Source organism: Malaclemys terrapin, chromosome 1, assembly GCF_027887155.1.
Source record: "Malaclemys terrapin pileata isolate rMalTer1 chromosome 1, rMalTer1.hap1, whole genome shotgun sequence".
NCBI classification, from domain to species: Eukaryota; Metazoa; Chordata; order Testudines; family Emydidae; genus Malaclemys; species Malaclemys terrapin.
In genome coordinates, this window is record NC_071505.1 from 348,105,035 (window position 1) to 348,122,211 (window position 17,177).

General features: G+C 46.3%; 2 protein-coding genes across 2 annotated transcripts; both read left to right on the plus strand.

The window, feature by feature from the left end:
* The first annotated feature begins 542 nt into the window (after nt 1-542).
* Nucleotides 543-5,334, plus strand: LOC128844074 (olfactory receptor 51G2-like). The gene is made up of 2 exons (XM_054041462.1): nt 543-1,469; nt 5,251-5,334. The coding sequence occupies exons 1-2, from the start codon at nt 543-545 to the stop codon at nt 5,332-5,334; spliced, it is 1,011 nt and encodes a 336-aa protein (XP_053897437.1).
* A 10,133-nt stretch (nt 5,335-15,467) lies between these two features.
* Nucleotides 15,468-16,403, plus strand: LOC128832358 (olfactory receptor 51G2-like). Its single transcript, XM_054019660.1, has one exon. The coding sequence runs from the start codon at nt 15,468-15,470 to the stop codon at nt 16,401-16,403; it is 936 nt and encodes a 311-aa protein (XP_053875635.1).
* Nucleotides 16,404-17,177: the final 774 nt, after the last annotated feature.

Consider the following 17,177-nt stretch of genomic DNA (forward strand, 5'->3'; position numbering starts at 1 on the left):
AAAGTTACAGCTCTAAAATCACAGTTATCAAATAGGCTGTGGAATTCCCAGCCACAAGATATCACTGGGGATCAGAGCATAGCAGGATTCAAAGAGGGTTTGGGTGCTTATAGTGGAAATTAGAAAATCCAATTTCATTAGTGAGAATTTTTTTTTAAATGTCTTGGAAGGGCTCTAAACCCTCCTGATTTACACCACAAAATATGTCTAACTAGTGGGTGTCAGGGGGAAATTTTCCCTGGGAGCAGGTTATTCATAGCTGCCCATTGCAGGGTTTCTTCCACCTACCTCTGAAGCTTCTGGAACTGGCCCCTGAATACTGAGCTAGATGGACTGCAGGTCTGATCCAGTCTGGCAGTGCCTATCTTCCTATCAATGGTGTAAATCAAAGACTATGTTTTTGATGATCTTCCTTGCGATCCTGGGAGTCTCTAGACTTGCACTCAGAGCAGAAAGATGTCTCATTATATATCAGCTCGTCTCCTGTTCTTTTTCCTTTCAGGAAGGAATGTTGAAAACTCCTTGGACCTGCCCAGTACATTATGTCAGCTGTCAATGACACCAAATTCCAATTTGCAGTGTTCCTTCTCACTGGGATACTTGGAAAGGAAGACATCTATCTCTGGATCGCTATCCCCTTCTGCTTAGTGTACGTTACTTCAATAGTAGGAAATTCAGTCATTCTGTTCATTATAAAAACAGATCCAAGCCTCCATGACCCCATGTACATTTTCCTTTCCATGTTGGCCGTCACAGACCTTGGCTTATCGATAACCACCATACCTACGATACTGGGCATATTCTTGTTCAACTCTAGGGAGATCAGCCTCGATGCCTGTTTTGCCCAGCTGTTCTTCATCCACTTGCTTCAAGGTATGGAATCCTCCTTCCTCTTGTTGATGGCCTTTGACCGCTTCATTGCAATCTGTAACCCACTGAGATATGCTTCCATCTTAACTCCACCGAGGTTAGTCAAAATGGGACTGCTGTGTGTGCTAAGAGGGGTGGCTGTAGTATTACCACTCCCTTTTCTGCTGAAACGGTTCCAATACTGTCGAGCCAACGTCCTCTCCCATTCCTACTGCCTGCACCAGGAGGTCATGAAGCTGGCTTGTGCGGATATCACAGTCAACAATATCTATGGCTTGTCTACTGCACTCTTAACCATGGGCTTGGACTCGCTGCTCATCTTCCTCTCTTATGTGATTATCCTCAAAACAGTGCTGAATGTTGCGTCCCATGAGGAGTGTCTCAGGGCCCTGAACACCTGTGTTTCCCACCTCTGTGCTGTCCTGCTCTTCTACATACCAGAGATCGGCTTGTCTGTGATACACAGATTTGGGAATAGCTCTTCTCACTTGCTTCAGTTTGTCCTGGGCTACTTCTATCTGCTGGTCCCACCCCTAATGAACCCCATCGTGTACAGTGTGAAAAGCAAACACCTTCGTGCGAGGATAATCAGGGTATTCATCAACTGAAGGGTCAGTTCCTCACACTGCTCCCATACTAGTGACCTGAGAGTCAAAAAACATGGTCCACTGCCATCTATTCCATCCTGGACCCTTCCATCCGAGAAGACATGAGCTACTGATCTCCACTCAGACCCAGAGCAAGGGGAGAGGGGCTGGTGAGGCAGGAGAGTGCAGTCAGGGAAGGAGACCAAGGCAGGAAGCAGCATTTATAAAGTGTCTGTGTTCATGGAAAGCCAGGGGACTGCTGCGTTGTTGGCCCAAAAGAGTCGTAGTGGTGGCAGCTCCAACCTCAGAATTCCTATGATGTCAGTATAGAGAAGGGATGTGGATGTGGTTTCCTATTACACCTGTCCTGTCACTGTCCCGTCTCCGATTAAACATCCAAGGACCATGACAAAAGCTGCAGAGTTGTTCTGCTATCGCAGTCCTGGTCCTTCCTGGGCTCTCTGGCTGCTGTGTGATCCATGGGGCTGCACCAGCTGTGGACAGAGGCTATTACTGGGGCATAGACACCCACCCATCCCCTACGCCCCCAGCCAGATTCCTGTGATTGAGTCATGTCAGAGACCTGATTAACACAGGAGCTCCAGGAGAAGCCATTTAGGCACCCCTACCCGACTGATAGCTCTGCACACAGTACACCTGCTGAGCCCTCTTCCCACCGAGGCAGAGCAGAGCTACATGTGTGAGTGAGGGTCTGACACACAGGAGTCCTGGAAAGAGACTCAGGCCGAGGTTCCCTCCATTTGTGCTGTCCCAGCTGCTTGGAAAGGGTGGACACACACCTCAACTCCCTCAGAGAGGCAGAGCTGGCTCCTCTCCCAGCCTAGCTCATGCAGTTTAGGGCGACCACCTTTTCAAAAGGTAAAAGCAGGACACATGAAGGAGTCCTGCCTCCCTGTGACCCTGCCCCTGCCCCTCTTCTTCCCCCTGAGGCTCCACCCACTCCTCCTCCTCTTCCTCTGAGGCCTTTGCCCCATCTTTCCCCCCACAAGGCTTCATGCTCTGCTCCTCCTCTTCTCCTTGAGGGACCACCTCCTGGTCTTCCTGAAAGCCGGAGCTAGGCTGTGTTAAGAGAAGAACAGGAGTACTTGTGACACCTTAGAGACTAACAAATTTATTAGAGCATAAGCTTTCGTGGACTACAGCCCACTTCTTCGTGGGCTGTAGTCCACGAAAGCTTATGCTCTAATAAATTTGTTAGTCTCTAAGGTGCCACAAGTACTCCTGTTCTTCTTTTTGCGGATACAGACTAACACGGCTGTTACTCTGAAAGCTGTGTTAAGAGCCACCCAGGGATCCCGGCTCACCATGGGGAACCACGGACCCTCTATCTGGGGGGGGGCAAGAGGCCCCCATCCCATGACCCTGACTCCCCACAGATACCAAAATGGAGTTTAGTGTCATGTGATCTGGTCACATGTCTTTGCATTCCCTGCTGGGACATAGCAGCCATTACCCATAGGCTGTCTGGAGCGTTCTCAGGAAGGCTCACCAGGTGGGAGATAAGCTTCTCCTAGGGCCTATTATTTCCCCTAATGTGCCAATAACCGGAATAGGCCCTTCCTAGCCAGCTGTCTAGACTGTAAATATTTTGCCTAGTGGGTGTCACCGTGGTGTAACTATACAGATAAATAGTCAATATTCATAACTTCAGATGCAAAAATAAAAATATGCATATGCGTGGGATAATCATATTCTGCCAATCATAACTTTTCCACAGACCGCTCACAGGACACATTTTGTACAAGATGTGTTATAACTATGTCACAATCATATCACAATGATGAATATGGGGGCAGTGTCACAACTTCCTCCTCAGCCGCCCTGGAACCTGCATGGCACAGATAAAAAGCTCAGGTTCTTCAAGAAGAGACAACTGCGTGGCCGCAGATGTGGTGGTGGTGGTGGGGACTGGGTTGCAGTCACAGGGGCCAGGGAAGCTCTGCGCTTCTCCGGGGGCGGGGGGGCTCTTGGAAGCCATTACCATCCAGCGGAGGTCAGCCCAGCACTCAGGCTGCTCTAAATTCCACTGAGGCATGGGAAGAATGGGCCAGCAAATCAAACCCCTGTAACTGGCTCCTGGCCATCCCCACTCTCTGCAGCACAGAGGGGCGCTTTGCTGGTGCAGCAGAGAATCCAGCCGGGCCTGTCACTGCTCAGAGGTCTGGAAGGCTGGGCCTGTGGTCTGGGCAGTGCTGTGTGACTCAGGAGAGCTGGGTTTGATTACCTGCCCTCTGTGACCGTGGGTAATCCATAGGCTGTCTCTGCACCTCTGCACAGGTGGATAATAGCCCTGCCCTGCCTCACAGTGGTGGCGAGAGGATAAATACATTTAAGATGCTCAGATACTCTGCGACGCTAAGCTCAGGGCTATGCCAGGGTTCCACAGAGCAACACCTCTGACATTAATCTATCAAAGGCCTCTTACCACAGCCTCCTGTGACAGATGGCTTCTGGGAAGCTCCCTGAGTCCAGTCCCTTGGTGTCAGTGGCAGAGGTGGGGGTGCTCAGGGGTGACAGTGAGGGGTAAGTAGTGGATTTTTGAGGGGAGTGTTGCAGCGTCACGGGGATCGGAGTTTGTGAGCCATTGAGGCTGAATTGATCTAACTGCCGAGCAATGGCCACAGGGGGTTCATCTTAGATGGTCTGGCTCGAAGGAAGGAGTCTGAGGGAAAAGGTTACTATGGTGACTGGGCCCAGGCTCACACAGGTTTCACTAAAGACTCTGTAATGGGTTTGGTCACAGAGATCTCATTGGGGCTGTCACCTGATGTGCTGAAATTACCTCTGAGCCAGTTTTCTCTGCCACCTTGGGACCTCTGGGACCCTGTCTTATTGAGCCAGACATGCTAACCTGCTGCAACGCAGACCTGCGGTCTGGGACAAGCTCCCAAAACTGCAGATTTTAGCTGAAAACTGCTCAGCAGGTTACCTGTCTCCAGCTCCCAGACACCCAGTTCCCAATGGGATCCAAACCCCAAATAAATCCGTTTTACTCTGTATAATGCGTATCTAGGGTAAATTCATAAATTGTCTGACCCCTATAACACTGATAGAGAGATATGCACAGCTGTTTGCTCCCCCAGGTATTAATCACTTACTCTGGGTTTATTAATAAACCAAAGTGATTTTATTAAGTATAAAAAGTAGGATGTATGTGCTTTCAAGTAATAACAGACAGAACCAAGTAAGTCACAAACAAAATGAAACAAAACATGCAAGGCTAAGCCTAATACATTAAGAAACTGATTACAGTTAATATCTCACCCTCAAAGATGTTCCAATAAGCTTACTTCACAGATTGGACTATTTCCTGCTCTGGGCCAAATCCTTTCCTCTGGTACTGTCTTTGTTAGATCCAGCAGATATCTCAGGTGATAAGCAGGGGTTTTCTCATGACTGGCAGCCCCCCCCCTTCCTGCTCCACCCTCTTTTATAACTTTGGCACAAGGCGGGAATCCCCCGTCTCTCTTGTTACCCGCCCGTCATGCTAAATGGAAAAGTACCAGATCTAAGATGGATGTCACCACCATGCGACATGGCCACATGTCTCCAAGACCTCCAATCTCTACCCCACCCCCCAGGCTGGCCCTCACGCACACAGGAAGGCCTGCAGGCAAACAAACCAATGCCCCATTGACGGCCCCCACCCAGCACGACCACAACAGTGACACAAGTCCACATCCCATCTCCCCAACTCCAGACACAGAAACAACACATGCAAACAAATAGGATGAACACACTTAGGAGACCACAAGCTTTCCAATCACATCACACAAGAGACCTCTTGCATAAAGCACATTCCAGCCACATCGCACTCACACTCACAAGCATACCTCCCCAAACCCATGGAGTGTAATGTCACAGGCTGCTTTCACAAGAAAGGGGCAAATGGATGGGAAGATGCTTTCAGAGACACATGGAAACTAGGCTGTGTCCCAAGAACTCCATGGTTTCCCAAAAGAATGTAAGTTTAAAGGATAAAGAGACCATATATCCTGGTTTTACTGTGACAATCCCAATTTTTCTTGGCCAGTCTCTATCGTTGTTGACTGCTTGTCAGTGTAGTAAGATGAGGCCCTGAAACAGAAACTCTTGCATCAGAGTCCTGTTATGAGGCCTAAGGCCTGAACTAAAGTAATGGTCAAGAATTTGCTAATATAAAGCAAAGTTAAATTGTGAGCAAAAGGCAGGCCCTGCTCACAAAAGCTGGCAAGAAGAGGGCTGATGTTGCAAATATACACATAGCTAAAAGGTACTGAGTACTAGTAATATAAACATGTGCCAGGATGGTACCAGAACATTCTGGTACTAGCACATTCCACATAGATAACGAAGAACATGCCGACCCATCCTAAAGACAGGGGCAAAAGGATAATATGATGGATAGAGTTGTTTTGATTGAACCAATATGTACAAGGTAATAGGCGGCACCTTAGTATGTAGAGGGGTTGTACCTCAATACGTTAGAAGTGATGTGTAACTTGTTTGTACCTGTGTATAAAAATGTACCTCTGAGGGGTTGTCTTTCTCTGGCCTAGGGGACAGTGGAGAATCCCGCCACTGACTGAGCCGGTCCATTGACAGGGGGCAAATATTTGTAGTATGTCCGGTAGTATGTCAATGGTATGTATGTCCAGTAGTATGTCTGGTAGAGTCTATGGGAAATGGTTCTGATACTGTCGAGCCAATGTCAATGGTGCCTGTCTCATCTTTAGAGTCGTCAATCTGCCCCACTACAGGGAGATTCCCACATCTGAGCCATGCCTTTTCGGTGACAAATCCGAAGACCTGTCCCACATTGCGGTGTCAGTGCAAGAGGTTGTAATGCTGCACCCTATATTCATTGTAGTATTGTGATTATGAGATGTTTATGACATAATTATACCTCTGGTACAAGGTATGTCTTGTGAGGTGTCATTGGAAAAGTTACGGGTTACTGAATATGATTATCCTATTTCTGTGCATGTATCATTTTTGTACCTGAAGTTATGAATATTTACTCTGTATCTGTATTTCAAATGTGCTTACTCTGGGTAACACCAACAACTAGCCTCTCAGGTAGAACGACAAAGAAGCTAGACAGGGCTGATGGCTTGTAAACCAGGTTAATTGATGATGGAAGAGGTTAGCCTTCCTGTGAATGTTTCGGCCAACCTATGAGCAATGGCTGTCATGGCTCAACAGGGCATGCAAGGGCATGGGACCAGATTTCATGGCACTGAACTCCATATTGGTACCTGTATTTTTCCACAAACTGGGCTGGGAACTTGGCTTAAAATAAAGTATTCCCACCATATGGAAAAACTATATAAGGTGGGGACTGATACCCTCTTTTGGCCTCACTCACCCCACAAGAGAGCTCCTAGAAAAAACGAGAAAGAAAGACTGAATTAGGGGAAGTGCTGGTCCCAGGCTAAAGGGATTTCTAACCTGTGTATGGAAACCTGGTGCACTACACGTATCATCAGAAAGGATGAGAAATTGCTATTTCAAAACCTATCTATCTACTGTGTTAGCCTTAGTTTGCAGTTTTGTTTATTTGCTAGGTTATCTGCCGTCATCTGTTTGCTATCACTTATAATAATGTAAAATCTATCTTTGAGTAATTAATAAACTTCTTTTATGTTTTATCATAACCAGGGTGTTTTGACTGAAGTGTCTGGGAAAATCTCAGCTCTGTACACAAAGGCTGTTACATACCTTTCCCACATTCAGTGGAAAGCGACCTATATTAATAAATTTATACAGATCCCTGTGCAGTGCAAGATGGTATAATTCTGGGTTTATTCTACAGCAAGGGTGCAAGGCTGGGGAGCTGGGAAATTGTTTGTTGTCTCCTGTTTGTACTTGAGTGGCTTAGGTAAAGCATTCAGGTAGCTCAGTTGGGTTTGTGGCAACACGTGCTCCCATGCTGGGTGACAACACTGCTTGGAGAGGCCAGCAGAGCAGTGTGAGAGATGCCAGCCCAGCTGAATGGATAGGGGGCTCAGTGGTTCCATCGGCTCCCAGCCTGCACCCCAGGGGAGACAAACTGTCACAGAGGTTTTAGAACAAACTGATAAATTAAACAGTAATAAGTCACCAGGACCAGATGATATTCATGCAAGAATTCTGAAGGAACTCAAATGCCAAATTGCAGAACTACTAACTGGTATGTAACCTAGCACTTAAATCAGCCTTTGTTCCTGATGACTGGCAAATAGCTAGTGTGATGCTGATTTTATTAAAAAGTCTCCACGGGCGATCCTGGCTATTACAGGCCAGTAATCCTAAATTTAGCAGCATGCAAATTAGTTAAACCTATAGTAAAGAACAAAATTAACAGACACCTATATGAACAGGATTTGTTGTGGAATTGTCAATGTGGCTTTTGTAAACGGAAATCGTGCCTTGCCAATCTATTTGAATTCTTTGAGAGGATCAACAAAAGTGGGCAAGTGTGATACGGAGGTTATAGTGTACTTGGAAGTTCAGGAAGCCTTCCACAAGGTCACTCACCAAAGGCTCTTAAGAAAGGTAAGCAGTCATAGGATAATGAGGAAGGTTCTCTCATAGATCAGTAACTAGTTGAAAGGAAACAAAGGGCAGGAATAAATGGTCAGTTTTCAGAATAGAGATAGGTAAATAGTGGTTTCCCATAGGGATCTGTACTGGGACCAGTGCTGTTTCACATAGTCATAAATGATCTGGAAAAAGGGGTAAGCAATGAGGTGGAAAAATTTGCAGTCAAGACAAAATTATTCAATATACTGAAGTCCAAAGCAGACTGTCAAGTGTTACAAAAGGATCTCAGAAAACTCAGTGACTGAGCAACAAAATGGTAAATGAAATTTAGTGTTGATAAATGCACTGTAATGCACATTGGAAAACATAATCCCAACTATACATTGAAAATGATGGTTCTAAATTAGCTGTTACCACTGAAGAAAGAGATCATGGAGTCATTGGGTATCATTCTCTGAAAACATCTGCTTAATGTGCAGAGGCAGTCAAAAAAGCTAACAGAATATTGGGAACCATAGGTGGTGGATATAGGCCTGGATATAGGCCTACATATATCCAGGCAGTAAGAAGGTATAGTCCAGTAAAGGGTTAGACTTCCCTGGCGCATATGTGGCCACCGGCCATTGATTGCAGTGTTTGCACAGAGAAGTTGTTGCTTATTATTATGCACCATGCAGGTTCCAGGGTGGCTGAGGAGGCAATGTGTGTTACTCAGATTCCTGGGTTCATCAGTGATCTCCTTGGACTCCATGGAGATTACTGATGAAACCAGGAAGCTGAGTAACACAGACCGCTGTGACAGGCTGTCACCTCCGGGGTGCAGTCTGGGAGCCATCCGAATCACTGTGCCCCTTAACCCTCCAACTGGGCTGGCCAATCTTACACCGCTTTGTTGGTGACACAGCCAATCTCTGCAAGCCCTGTTATCAACAACGACAGCAGCTGTTGACATAAACCCAACTGAGCTACCTAAGCCACTCAAACACAGGCAGGAGACAAGAGCCAATATCCCAGATCTCATGGCTTGCACCCTTGCTGGCATATAAACCCAGACTTATACTGCCTTGCACTGCACAGGGGTCTTTACAGCGTACACTCATTATTACAGGTCGCTTTGCCCTTGATGTGAGAAGGCTATGCAACAGCCTTTGTACACAGAGCTGAGATTTTCCTCAGACACTTTACCCAAAACACACTGGTAAAGATAAAGCATAAAACCAGTTTATTAACTACTGCCACAGGCCCTGGTGGCACATCTCTGATGAACCTGTGCTAGCAGTTTGCTGGAGAGGGTCCTAGAGTAGCTGTGGAGGCATAAAGATTGTGGGTGGAGGGGCCTAGCTACCAGTGGATCACTGAGATCTGTACATAACTTTAAGGATCTATGTAATCTCCCTTCTCTGTCCTGCATGCTGAGTTTGTAATGCAAAGCTCGAGTGATCATGAGCTAATTCGGTTTAAACTAAATGGAAAGATTAACAGAATTAAATCGGAGACTAAGGTTTACGATTTCAAAAGGGCTAACTTTAATAAATTAAGGGGACTAGTTAGGGAAATGGATTGGACTAACATATTTAGGGATCTAAAGGCGGAAGGCGCTTGGGATTATTTCAAGTTGAAGTTGCAGGAGCTGTCAGAGGCCTGTATCCCGAGAAAGGGAAAACGGTTCGCGGGCAGGAGATTTAGACCAAGCTAGATGAGCAAGCGTCTCAGAGGGGTCATTAAGAAAAAACAGAAAGCGTACAGGGAGTGGAAGATGGGAGGGATCAGCAAAGAAACCTACCTTATTGAGGTCAGAGCATGTAGAGATGGAGTGAGAAAAGCCAAAAGCCGTGTAGAGTTGGACCTTGCGAGGGGAATCAAAACCAATAGTAAGAGCTTTTATAGCCATATAAATAGGAAGAAAACAAAGAAAGAAGAAGTGGGACCACTTAAGACTGTAGATGGAGTGGAGATTAAGGATAATCTAGGCATGGCACAATATCTAAATGAATATTTTGCATCGGTCTTTAATGAGGCTAATGAAGGGCTGAGGAATAGTGGCAGCGTGATGGATGGGAATAAAGGAGTGGGGGGTTGACATTACCGTATCCGAGGTAGAAGCCAAACTTGAACAGCATAACGGGACTAAATCGGGCAGACCAGATGATCTTCATCCAAGAATATTAAAGGAACTGGCGCAAGAAATTGCAAGCCCGTTAGCGATAATTTTTAACGAATCTGTAAACTCGGGGTTGGTACCGTTTGACTGGAGAATAGCTAATGTGGTTCTTATTTTCAAGAGAGGGAAAAAAAGTGACCCAGGTAACTACGGGCCTGTTAGTTTAACATCTGTAATATGCAAGGTCTTGGAAAAAATTTTGAAGGAGAAAGTAATTAAGGACCTTGAGGTCAATGCCAATTGGGACAAATTACAACACAGTTTTACGAAAAGTTGATCGTGCCAAACCAACCTGATCTCCTTCTTTGAGAAAGTAACAGATTTTTTAGATAAAGGAAATGCGGTGGATCTAATATACCTCGATTTCAGTAAAGCGTTTGATACGGTACTGCATGAGGAATTATTGGTTAAATTGGAAAAGATGGGGATCGATATGAAAATCCAGAGGTGGATAAAGAACTGGTTAAAGGGACCTCATTTGGAGTACTGTGTGCAGTTCTGGTCTCCAATGTTTAAAAAGGATGAAATCAAACTGGAACGGGTACAAAGAAGGGCCACTAGGATGATCTGAGGAATGGAAAATCTGTCGTATGAAAGGAGACTCGAGGAGTTCGGTTTGTTTACCTTAACCAAAAGAAGGCTGAGGGGGGATATGATTGCTCTCTTTAAATATATCAGAGGGATAAATACCAGGGAGGGAGAGGAATTATTTCAGCTCAGTACTAATGTGGACACGAGAACGAATGGATATAAACTAGCCGTCGGGAAGTTTAGGCTTGAAATTAGACGAAGGTTTCTAACCATCAGAGGGGTGAAGTTTTGGAACAGCCTTCCGAGGGAAACAGTGGGGGCGAAAGACCTCTCTGGCTTTAAGATTAAGCTTGATAAGTTTATGGAGGGGATGATTTGATGGGATAAAGTGATTTTAGTCAATAGGTCAATAACGTGCTGGTAATTAGTAACAATGGTCAATGATGGGATATTAAAAGTTACTACAGAGAACTTTTTCCAGAGGGTCTGGCTAGAGAATCTTGCCCGCATGCTTGGGGTTCAGCTGATCGCCATATTTGGGGTCGGGAAGGAATTTTCCTCCAGGGTAGATTGGCAGAGGCCCTGGAGGTTTTTCGCCTTCCTCTGCAGCATGGGGCAGGGGTCACTTGCTGGAGGATTCTCAGCAATTTGAAGTCTGTAAATCATGATTTGGGGACTTCAACAGCTGAGTCAAGGGAGAGAATTCTTCCAGGAGTGGGTGGGTCAGGTTTTGTGGCCCGCATCATGCGGGAGGTCAGACTAGATGATCATAATGGTCCCTCTGACCTTAGAGTCTATGAGTCTATGAGGAAAAAGGGCTGACAGGAAGAAATCTGGTCCTATATTATTATTATTATTATTATTATTATTATTATTATTATTATTATATTTCAGTAAGATCACAGCTGTGACAGCATCATCGTTACCCCTCGGTCTTCCCCGAGGTCGCCATGTGACTAATCAGAACCATATGAACAGTGATGACAAGCCCGGATTCCACAAATAGATCCTGCAGCAGGACATCACCACACATCCCCTGTGATTTGGCCTCTGGCAGTTTGCCATTGGCTGAGGCAGGGGTTAAAACCAAGCAGCTGAGGTTCCCTGATGGCCAAGCAGCCCCAAGAGAATGTGCAGACATGCTTCATAAATACAGTTGCCTCCCGATCTGAACACATACTGCCTGCTGCCTGTGCAACTTCTCCAATGACTCTTTGTCCTTTAGGGTGAAGACCTCTGGTGTCAGCGGCTCCCCGTCTAGCAGGAATTGGGTACGTTGGCAGGTTTTACTATCTTTAAAATGCAAAGTGAAGGGGAAAGGCTGCAAGCTGTTTCCATTTGCAGATGTTGCAGCAGCAAACTCAGTTGGGCTGTCGGGGTGACTCAGTGACAGGGGCTGGAGGGCAGGCAGCACTAGGTAGCTTGGGAACCTCTCCCCTACATCTGCCCATGCTCCATGGGGGCTGTTCAAGCTACACAGAATGCCAGACATTCAAACTAAGCTCGGAGTGTAAAAACCCCAAAGCCCCGAGTCAGGATTTTTGAAGGGCTCCCATTTCTAAAGGTGCTGTGTGCTCTGGGCCCGATCCTGCCACCGGCTGAGGGAGAGGAGACCCCACAGAATATCAGTGACTAGTTCCCAAATCTCCCGAGGTTTATTTACTACTGAAAATTTATTAGCAAATGCATTTTCAAAGGGTTTATTCTCTGGTTCGATTCTGAAGGCAGGAATTCAGAGCTGCGTTGCTCTGTGGTAACAGGTCCAATAGGGCATATTTCTGCTTCCTTAGCGGCTGAGGGCTCCAGCACTTCCACCCTGTAGATAGCCGTCAAAGTTAGAGGCTTCCCATGTCTCTGACTCCTCTTGGTCTCTGAGGGCCACATTTCAGGCCTCGTAGGCTTCCCTTACATGGGATGGAATCCCACGATCCTCCCACCCTCAGCCTGCACCCTGGGGTACAGTACACTGCGGCCGACTGTGGAGCAGGTCTGTGTGGGTTCGGCACCTGTGATTCTTCCCTCTGGGACTGTGGGAGTATTGATGAGACTAGGGCGACCAGACAGCAAGTGTGAAAAATCGGGACGGGGGGTAATAGGAGCCTATATAAGAAAAAGACCCCAAAATCGGGACTGTCCCTATAAAATCAGGACATCTGGTCCTGACCAACCAGCCTTCTTGAAACAAAATACTGTTTAATATGAGCAGAAGGAATAAAGTGTAACATGGGAGAATAGAAGGGTTTTCAAACAACATTCTTCATCCGTTTCTGTCCCCAACCCTTCCCGCTCTGACGGGGACCCAGGCGGGCCGTGCACTTTCAGATTTCCCCAGTGATGTCTGTCCTTGTCAGTCTGAAGAGCTTCTCAGCAACAGCTGCCCCACCTCTGGACAGACTCCCAGCGCTGGCAAAAACAAGCTGGGTAACGTGGCTGGAGCCCGGGAATAGGCTCCTCCTGGCTTATATCTCCAGTGTAGTCTCTCAATCTCCCTGGGGTGGTGACTGAGCGATGGCTTTTCTTCAACTATTCCTTCCCTTCCTCCTTGTTTTCCAGCAGCCTGCTATTAAACTAAGATGAGCCACACTAGTTTCACCTTATATAGCCATAACAGAAACATCCCAATAGTCAACCCAATATAGCCATACAGCAAACATCCCCAGAACTGGGTTTAACACACACATTCATTATAGCAGCTCAGTTCCATGTCTGTCGCAGTGCCAATCCCGGGTGCTATGCATTTTGTGAATACAGAACATAGACAGTGAGAGAGAGAGAGAGAGCAAGCAATAGACTACTTTCATGTGTGAAAGGAAGTTTCATTTCCATGAATACTCATTCATTTGACTCTCAAATCCACTTCCTGCAAACCCTGAATTACAGATTCTGGGGTTACTATGTACTAGACAGTGAGAGCTCAGAGAATGAATATTTCATATACTGATCCCAAGGCCTGTTACCACTCCAGATACAGGCTACAGACTGGCAGAACAGAACCTGAGGAGAACCAGTAAGCTATTAACCCAGGGAAAGAGGAGCTACTAGACTTTTGTTTGCTGATAAGCCACTGAATGAGGGCTGATGAAACACGCCACTTTTTAAGTCCCACTGTAACCTTAGAAATCATCTCGGAAAGCAGATCAGAGGGGAAAGAATGGGTTCACGTGTGTGTACGAAAGTACAGATGTGTAAATGTTATGCCAAAACTTTTCATTGTTCTATAAATATTAGAAACCAAACTTTCATGACATTCACGTATATTGAAAGCAAATGGCAGAGTTGTTGGAACCTCTACAGGAAGGAGCAGTGGTAACTTTACTGCTTAATTGGTATTGCTTTAGAAAGCATTTTAGAAGTACTCCACATACTGTTTGCAATGGGTTTGTGCTGTTAACTCTTTGTTCAGTGAACAGCTGTATGATACTGTCTCCCAGTAACTGACTAGAAGCTTTTTGTGACACTTACATTCAGGGTCATGAATACAATCCCTCTGTTATACCTGTGCAAGGCTTTCCAAAATATCCTAACAGAACAGAACCGCTGGTCTGTGTTTCAACAAAGAATAGAGGAGAGGTGGAGAAAAGGGGAGTGTAATAGTGCTTGTATCCATGTCTGAAGTAACTTGCACACTCAAATGGATATTAGTGCAAACCTAGTGTTTGCACTATTTACTCCTTTCTGACACCAACCCCTCCTCCACCCAACTAAGTAATTGTCTGCGTTAGCTTCTTTTACTTTGCCAAATATCTGCAGACTTTTGAAAGGGAATAGGCTGCAGATCCGGCAAAGATGAAAAGAAGCCTGTAGGATGATTGAACTCTGTGGATTCAATCAACATTGGTCAGGAAAAGCACTTCAGCTTCTCTTGGAGGGATTCTTGGAGGTCAGAGTGTATCACCGGGAGCATTTGGTTAGGGAAAGTTAAGACAGCCCGGTTCTAATCAAATTGATACATGTAAATCTGGAATGATGCAGTTGATGTCAATGTTATTGAATTCAGAATCTGGCCCTAAGAATTTATCCCATGTACTGTAAAGAGGCAGTGGCAGAATTTGAAGTCGCAGGAGTGGAGAAAATAATATATAGAGTGAGGCAAAGACAGACGTTTATAAATAGCTTCAGCACAGGACAGATAAATACAATAAGGATTTTCACCATGCACCTCCCATGTATTTACACACATCATGATACAATGGGCCACACTCAGAAGTGGAGGGCCAGAAAGGGTGTCCGTGGAAAGGTCACAAATGTAAAGTCACACAGTGCTCAAGCAGGCTGCGGAACTCCCAGCCACAAGATATCAGTGGGGCCAAGAGCTTCTCTTGGAGGAGTCAAAGAGAAGGAGTCAAAGAAGGACGAGATGTTTATATGCGTAACCAGAAAATCCAAATGCCGTAGTGAGAATTGTTTTTAAAAAGTCTGGGAAGGATCCTACACTTTCCTGATTTACACCAAAAAGTATGTCTAACTAGTGGGTGTCAGTGGAAACTTTCTCTGGGAGCAAGTTATCTCATAGCTGCCTATTGCAGGGTTTCTTCCACCTTACTATGAAGAATCTAGACCTGGCTACTAAATACTGAGCTAAATGGACTACAGGTCTGATCCACTCTGGCAATGCCTATCTTCCAATTGGTGGTGTAAATCCAAGACTTTATTTTTGCTGATCATCCTTGAGCTTGTGGGAGTCTCTAGACAGGCACTGAGAGCAGAAATATGTCTTATTAAATGTAATCTAGTCTCCTTTTTTTCCTTTCAGGAAGGAAAGCTCAAAACTCCTCAGACCTACCCAGTACATTATGTCAGCTGTCAATGACACCAAATTCAAATTTGCAGTGTTCCTTCTCACCGGGATACCTGGGCAGGAAGACATCTATCTCTGGATATCTGTCCCCTTCTGCTTAATGTATGTTATTTCGATAGTAGGAAATTCAGTCATTCTGTTCATTATAAAAACAGATTCAAGCCTCCATGAGCCCATGTACATTTTCCTTTCCATGTTGGCTGTCACAGACCTTGGCTTATCAATAGCCACCATGCCAACGATACTGGGCGTATTCTGGTTTAATTCTAGGGAAATCAGCCTCAATGCCTGTTTTGCCCAGCTGTTCTTCATCCACTCGCTTCAATGCATTGAATCCTCTGTGCTCTTGTTGATGGCTTTTGACCGCTTCATTGCGATCTGTAACCCACTGAGATATACTTCTATCTTAACCCTGCCAAGAATTGCCAAAACGGGACTGGTGTTTGTGCTACGGGGGGTGGCCCTAATATTCCCACTCCCTTTTCTCGTGAAACGGTTCCGATACTGTCGAGACAATGTCCTCTCCCATTCCTACTGCCTGCACCAGGATGCCATGAAGCTGGCTTGTGCGGATATCACAGTCAACAACATCTACGGCTTGTCTGTTGCACTCTTAACAATGGGGTTGGACTCGCTGCTCATCTTCCTCTCTTATGTGATGATCCTCAAAACAGTGCTGAGCATCGCATCCTCCACAGAGTGCCTCACGGCCCTGAACACCTGCGTCTCTCACCTCTGCGCTGTCCTGCTCTTCTACATACCAGAGATTGGGCTGGCTCTGATACACAGATTCGGGAATAGCTCTTCTCACTTTCTTCAGATTCTTCTGGGCTATGTCTACATGATGATCCCTCCCCTGATAAATCCAATTGTGTACAGTGTGAAAAGCAAACACCTTCGTGCGAGGATAATCAGGGCATTTGTGAAGTGAAGGGTCAGTTCATCACCTGTCTCCAGCACTGGTGACACAAAAAACATGAGCAATGGCCATGACCATTTATTCCATCCTGGATCCTCTTCCCCCTCTGCGCCTTCCTGCGCCCCATCTCTTCCCACAAGACTTAGCCCCCTGCTCCTCCTCTTTACCCAAGGCTCCACCTCCTCTTCAGGCTAGAAGCTAGAAGCCAGGTGATGGTAACAGCTGCCCAGCGAGTCAGCCACCTTACGATCCCCAGACCCTCTACGTTTTACCTCCCAGGATGTACAACCCAGGGAAGGTGGAGAGTCTAGGGCTCCCTGCAGCAGTCTGAGCTCCTGGGGCAGCTGCTACCATGGCCAGAATCTGGCCTGGCTGTGGGGTGGAGCCTCGGGGGAAGGGATGGAAGAGGGGCCAGGGCCTAGTGGGAAGAGATAGGGCAGTAGGTAGGACCTCATGGGAAAAGGAGCAGTAGGGGATGTGGATCAGATGAAGACCTGAGCAAACAGGGAGGTGGGGGGCTCCAGAGTAAAGGAGCAGGATGGGGCCGGAGGGTAGGAAAGCCTGTGTTTTGGAGAAGTTTGAATAAATGTGACCCCACAAAGGGGGCTCTTGTATTAAGTATCCCAGGGTGAGAGTAAGTCATTGCAAGGACCTTAGAGGCAAGGGCAGGGAGCCTGCAGGGCTACCTCAGTCCCCAAGGGGGCACTCTGGAATGGCCGCTGTCTGCAGGGACTTCATCAGACCGGGATGTGCTCTTGGAAGCCGTTACCATCAGGCAGAGATCAG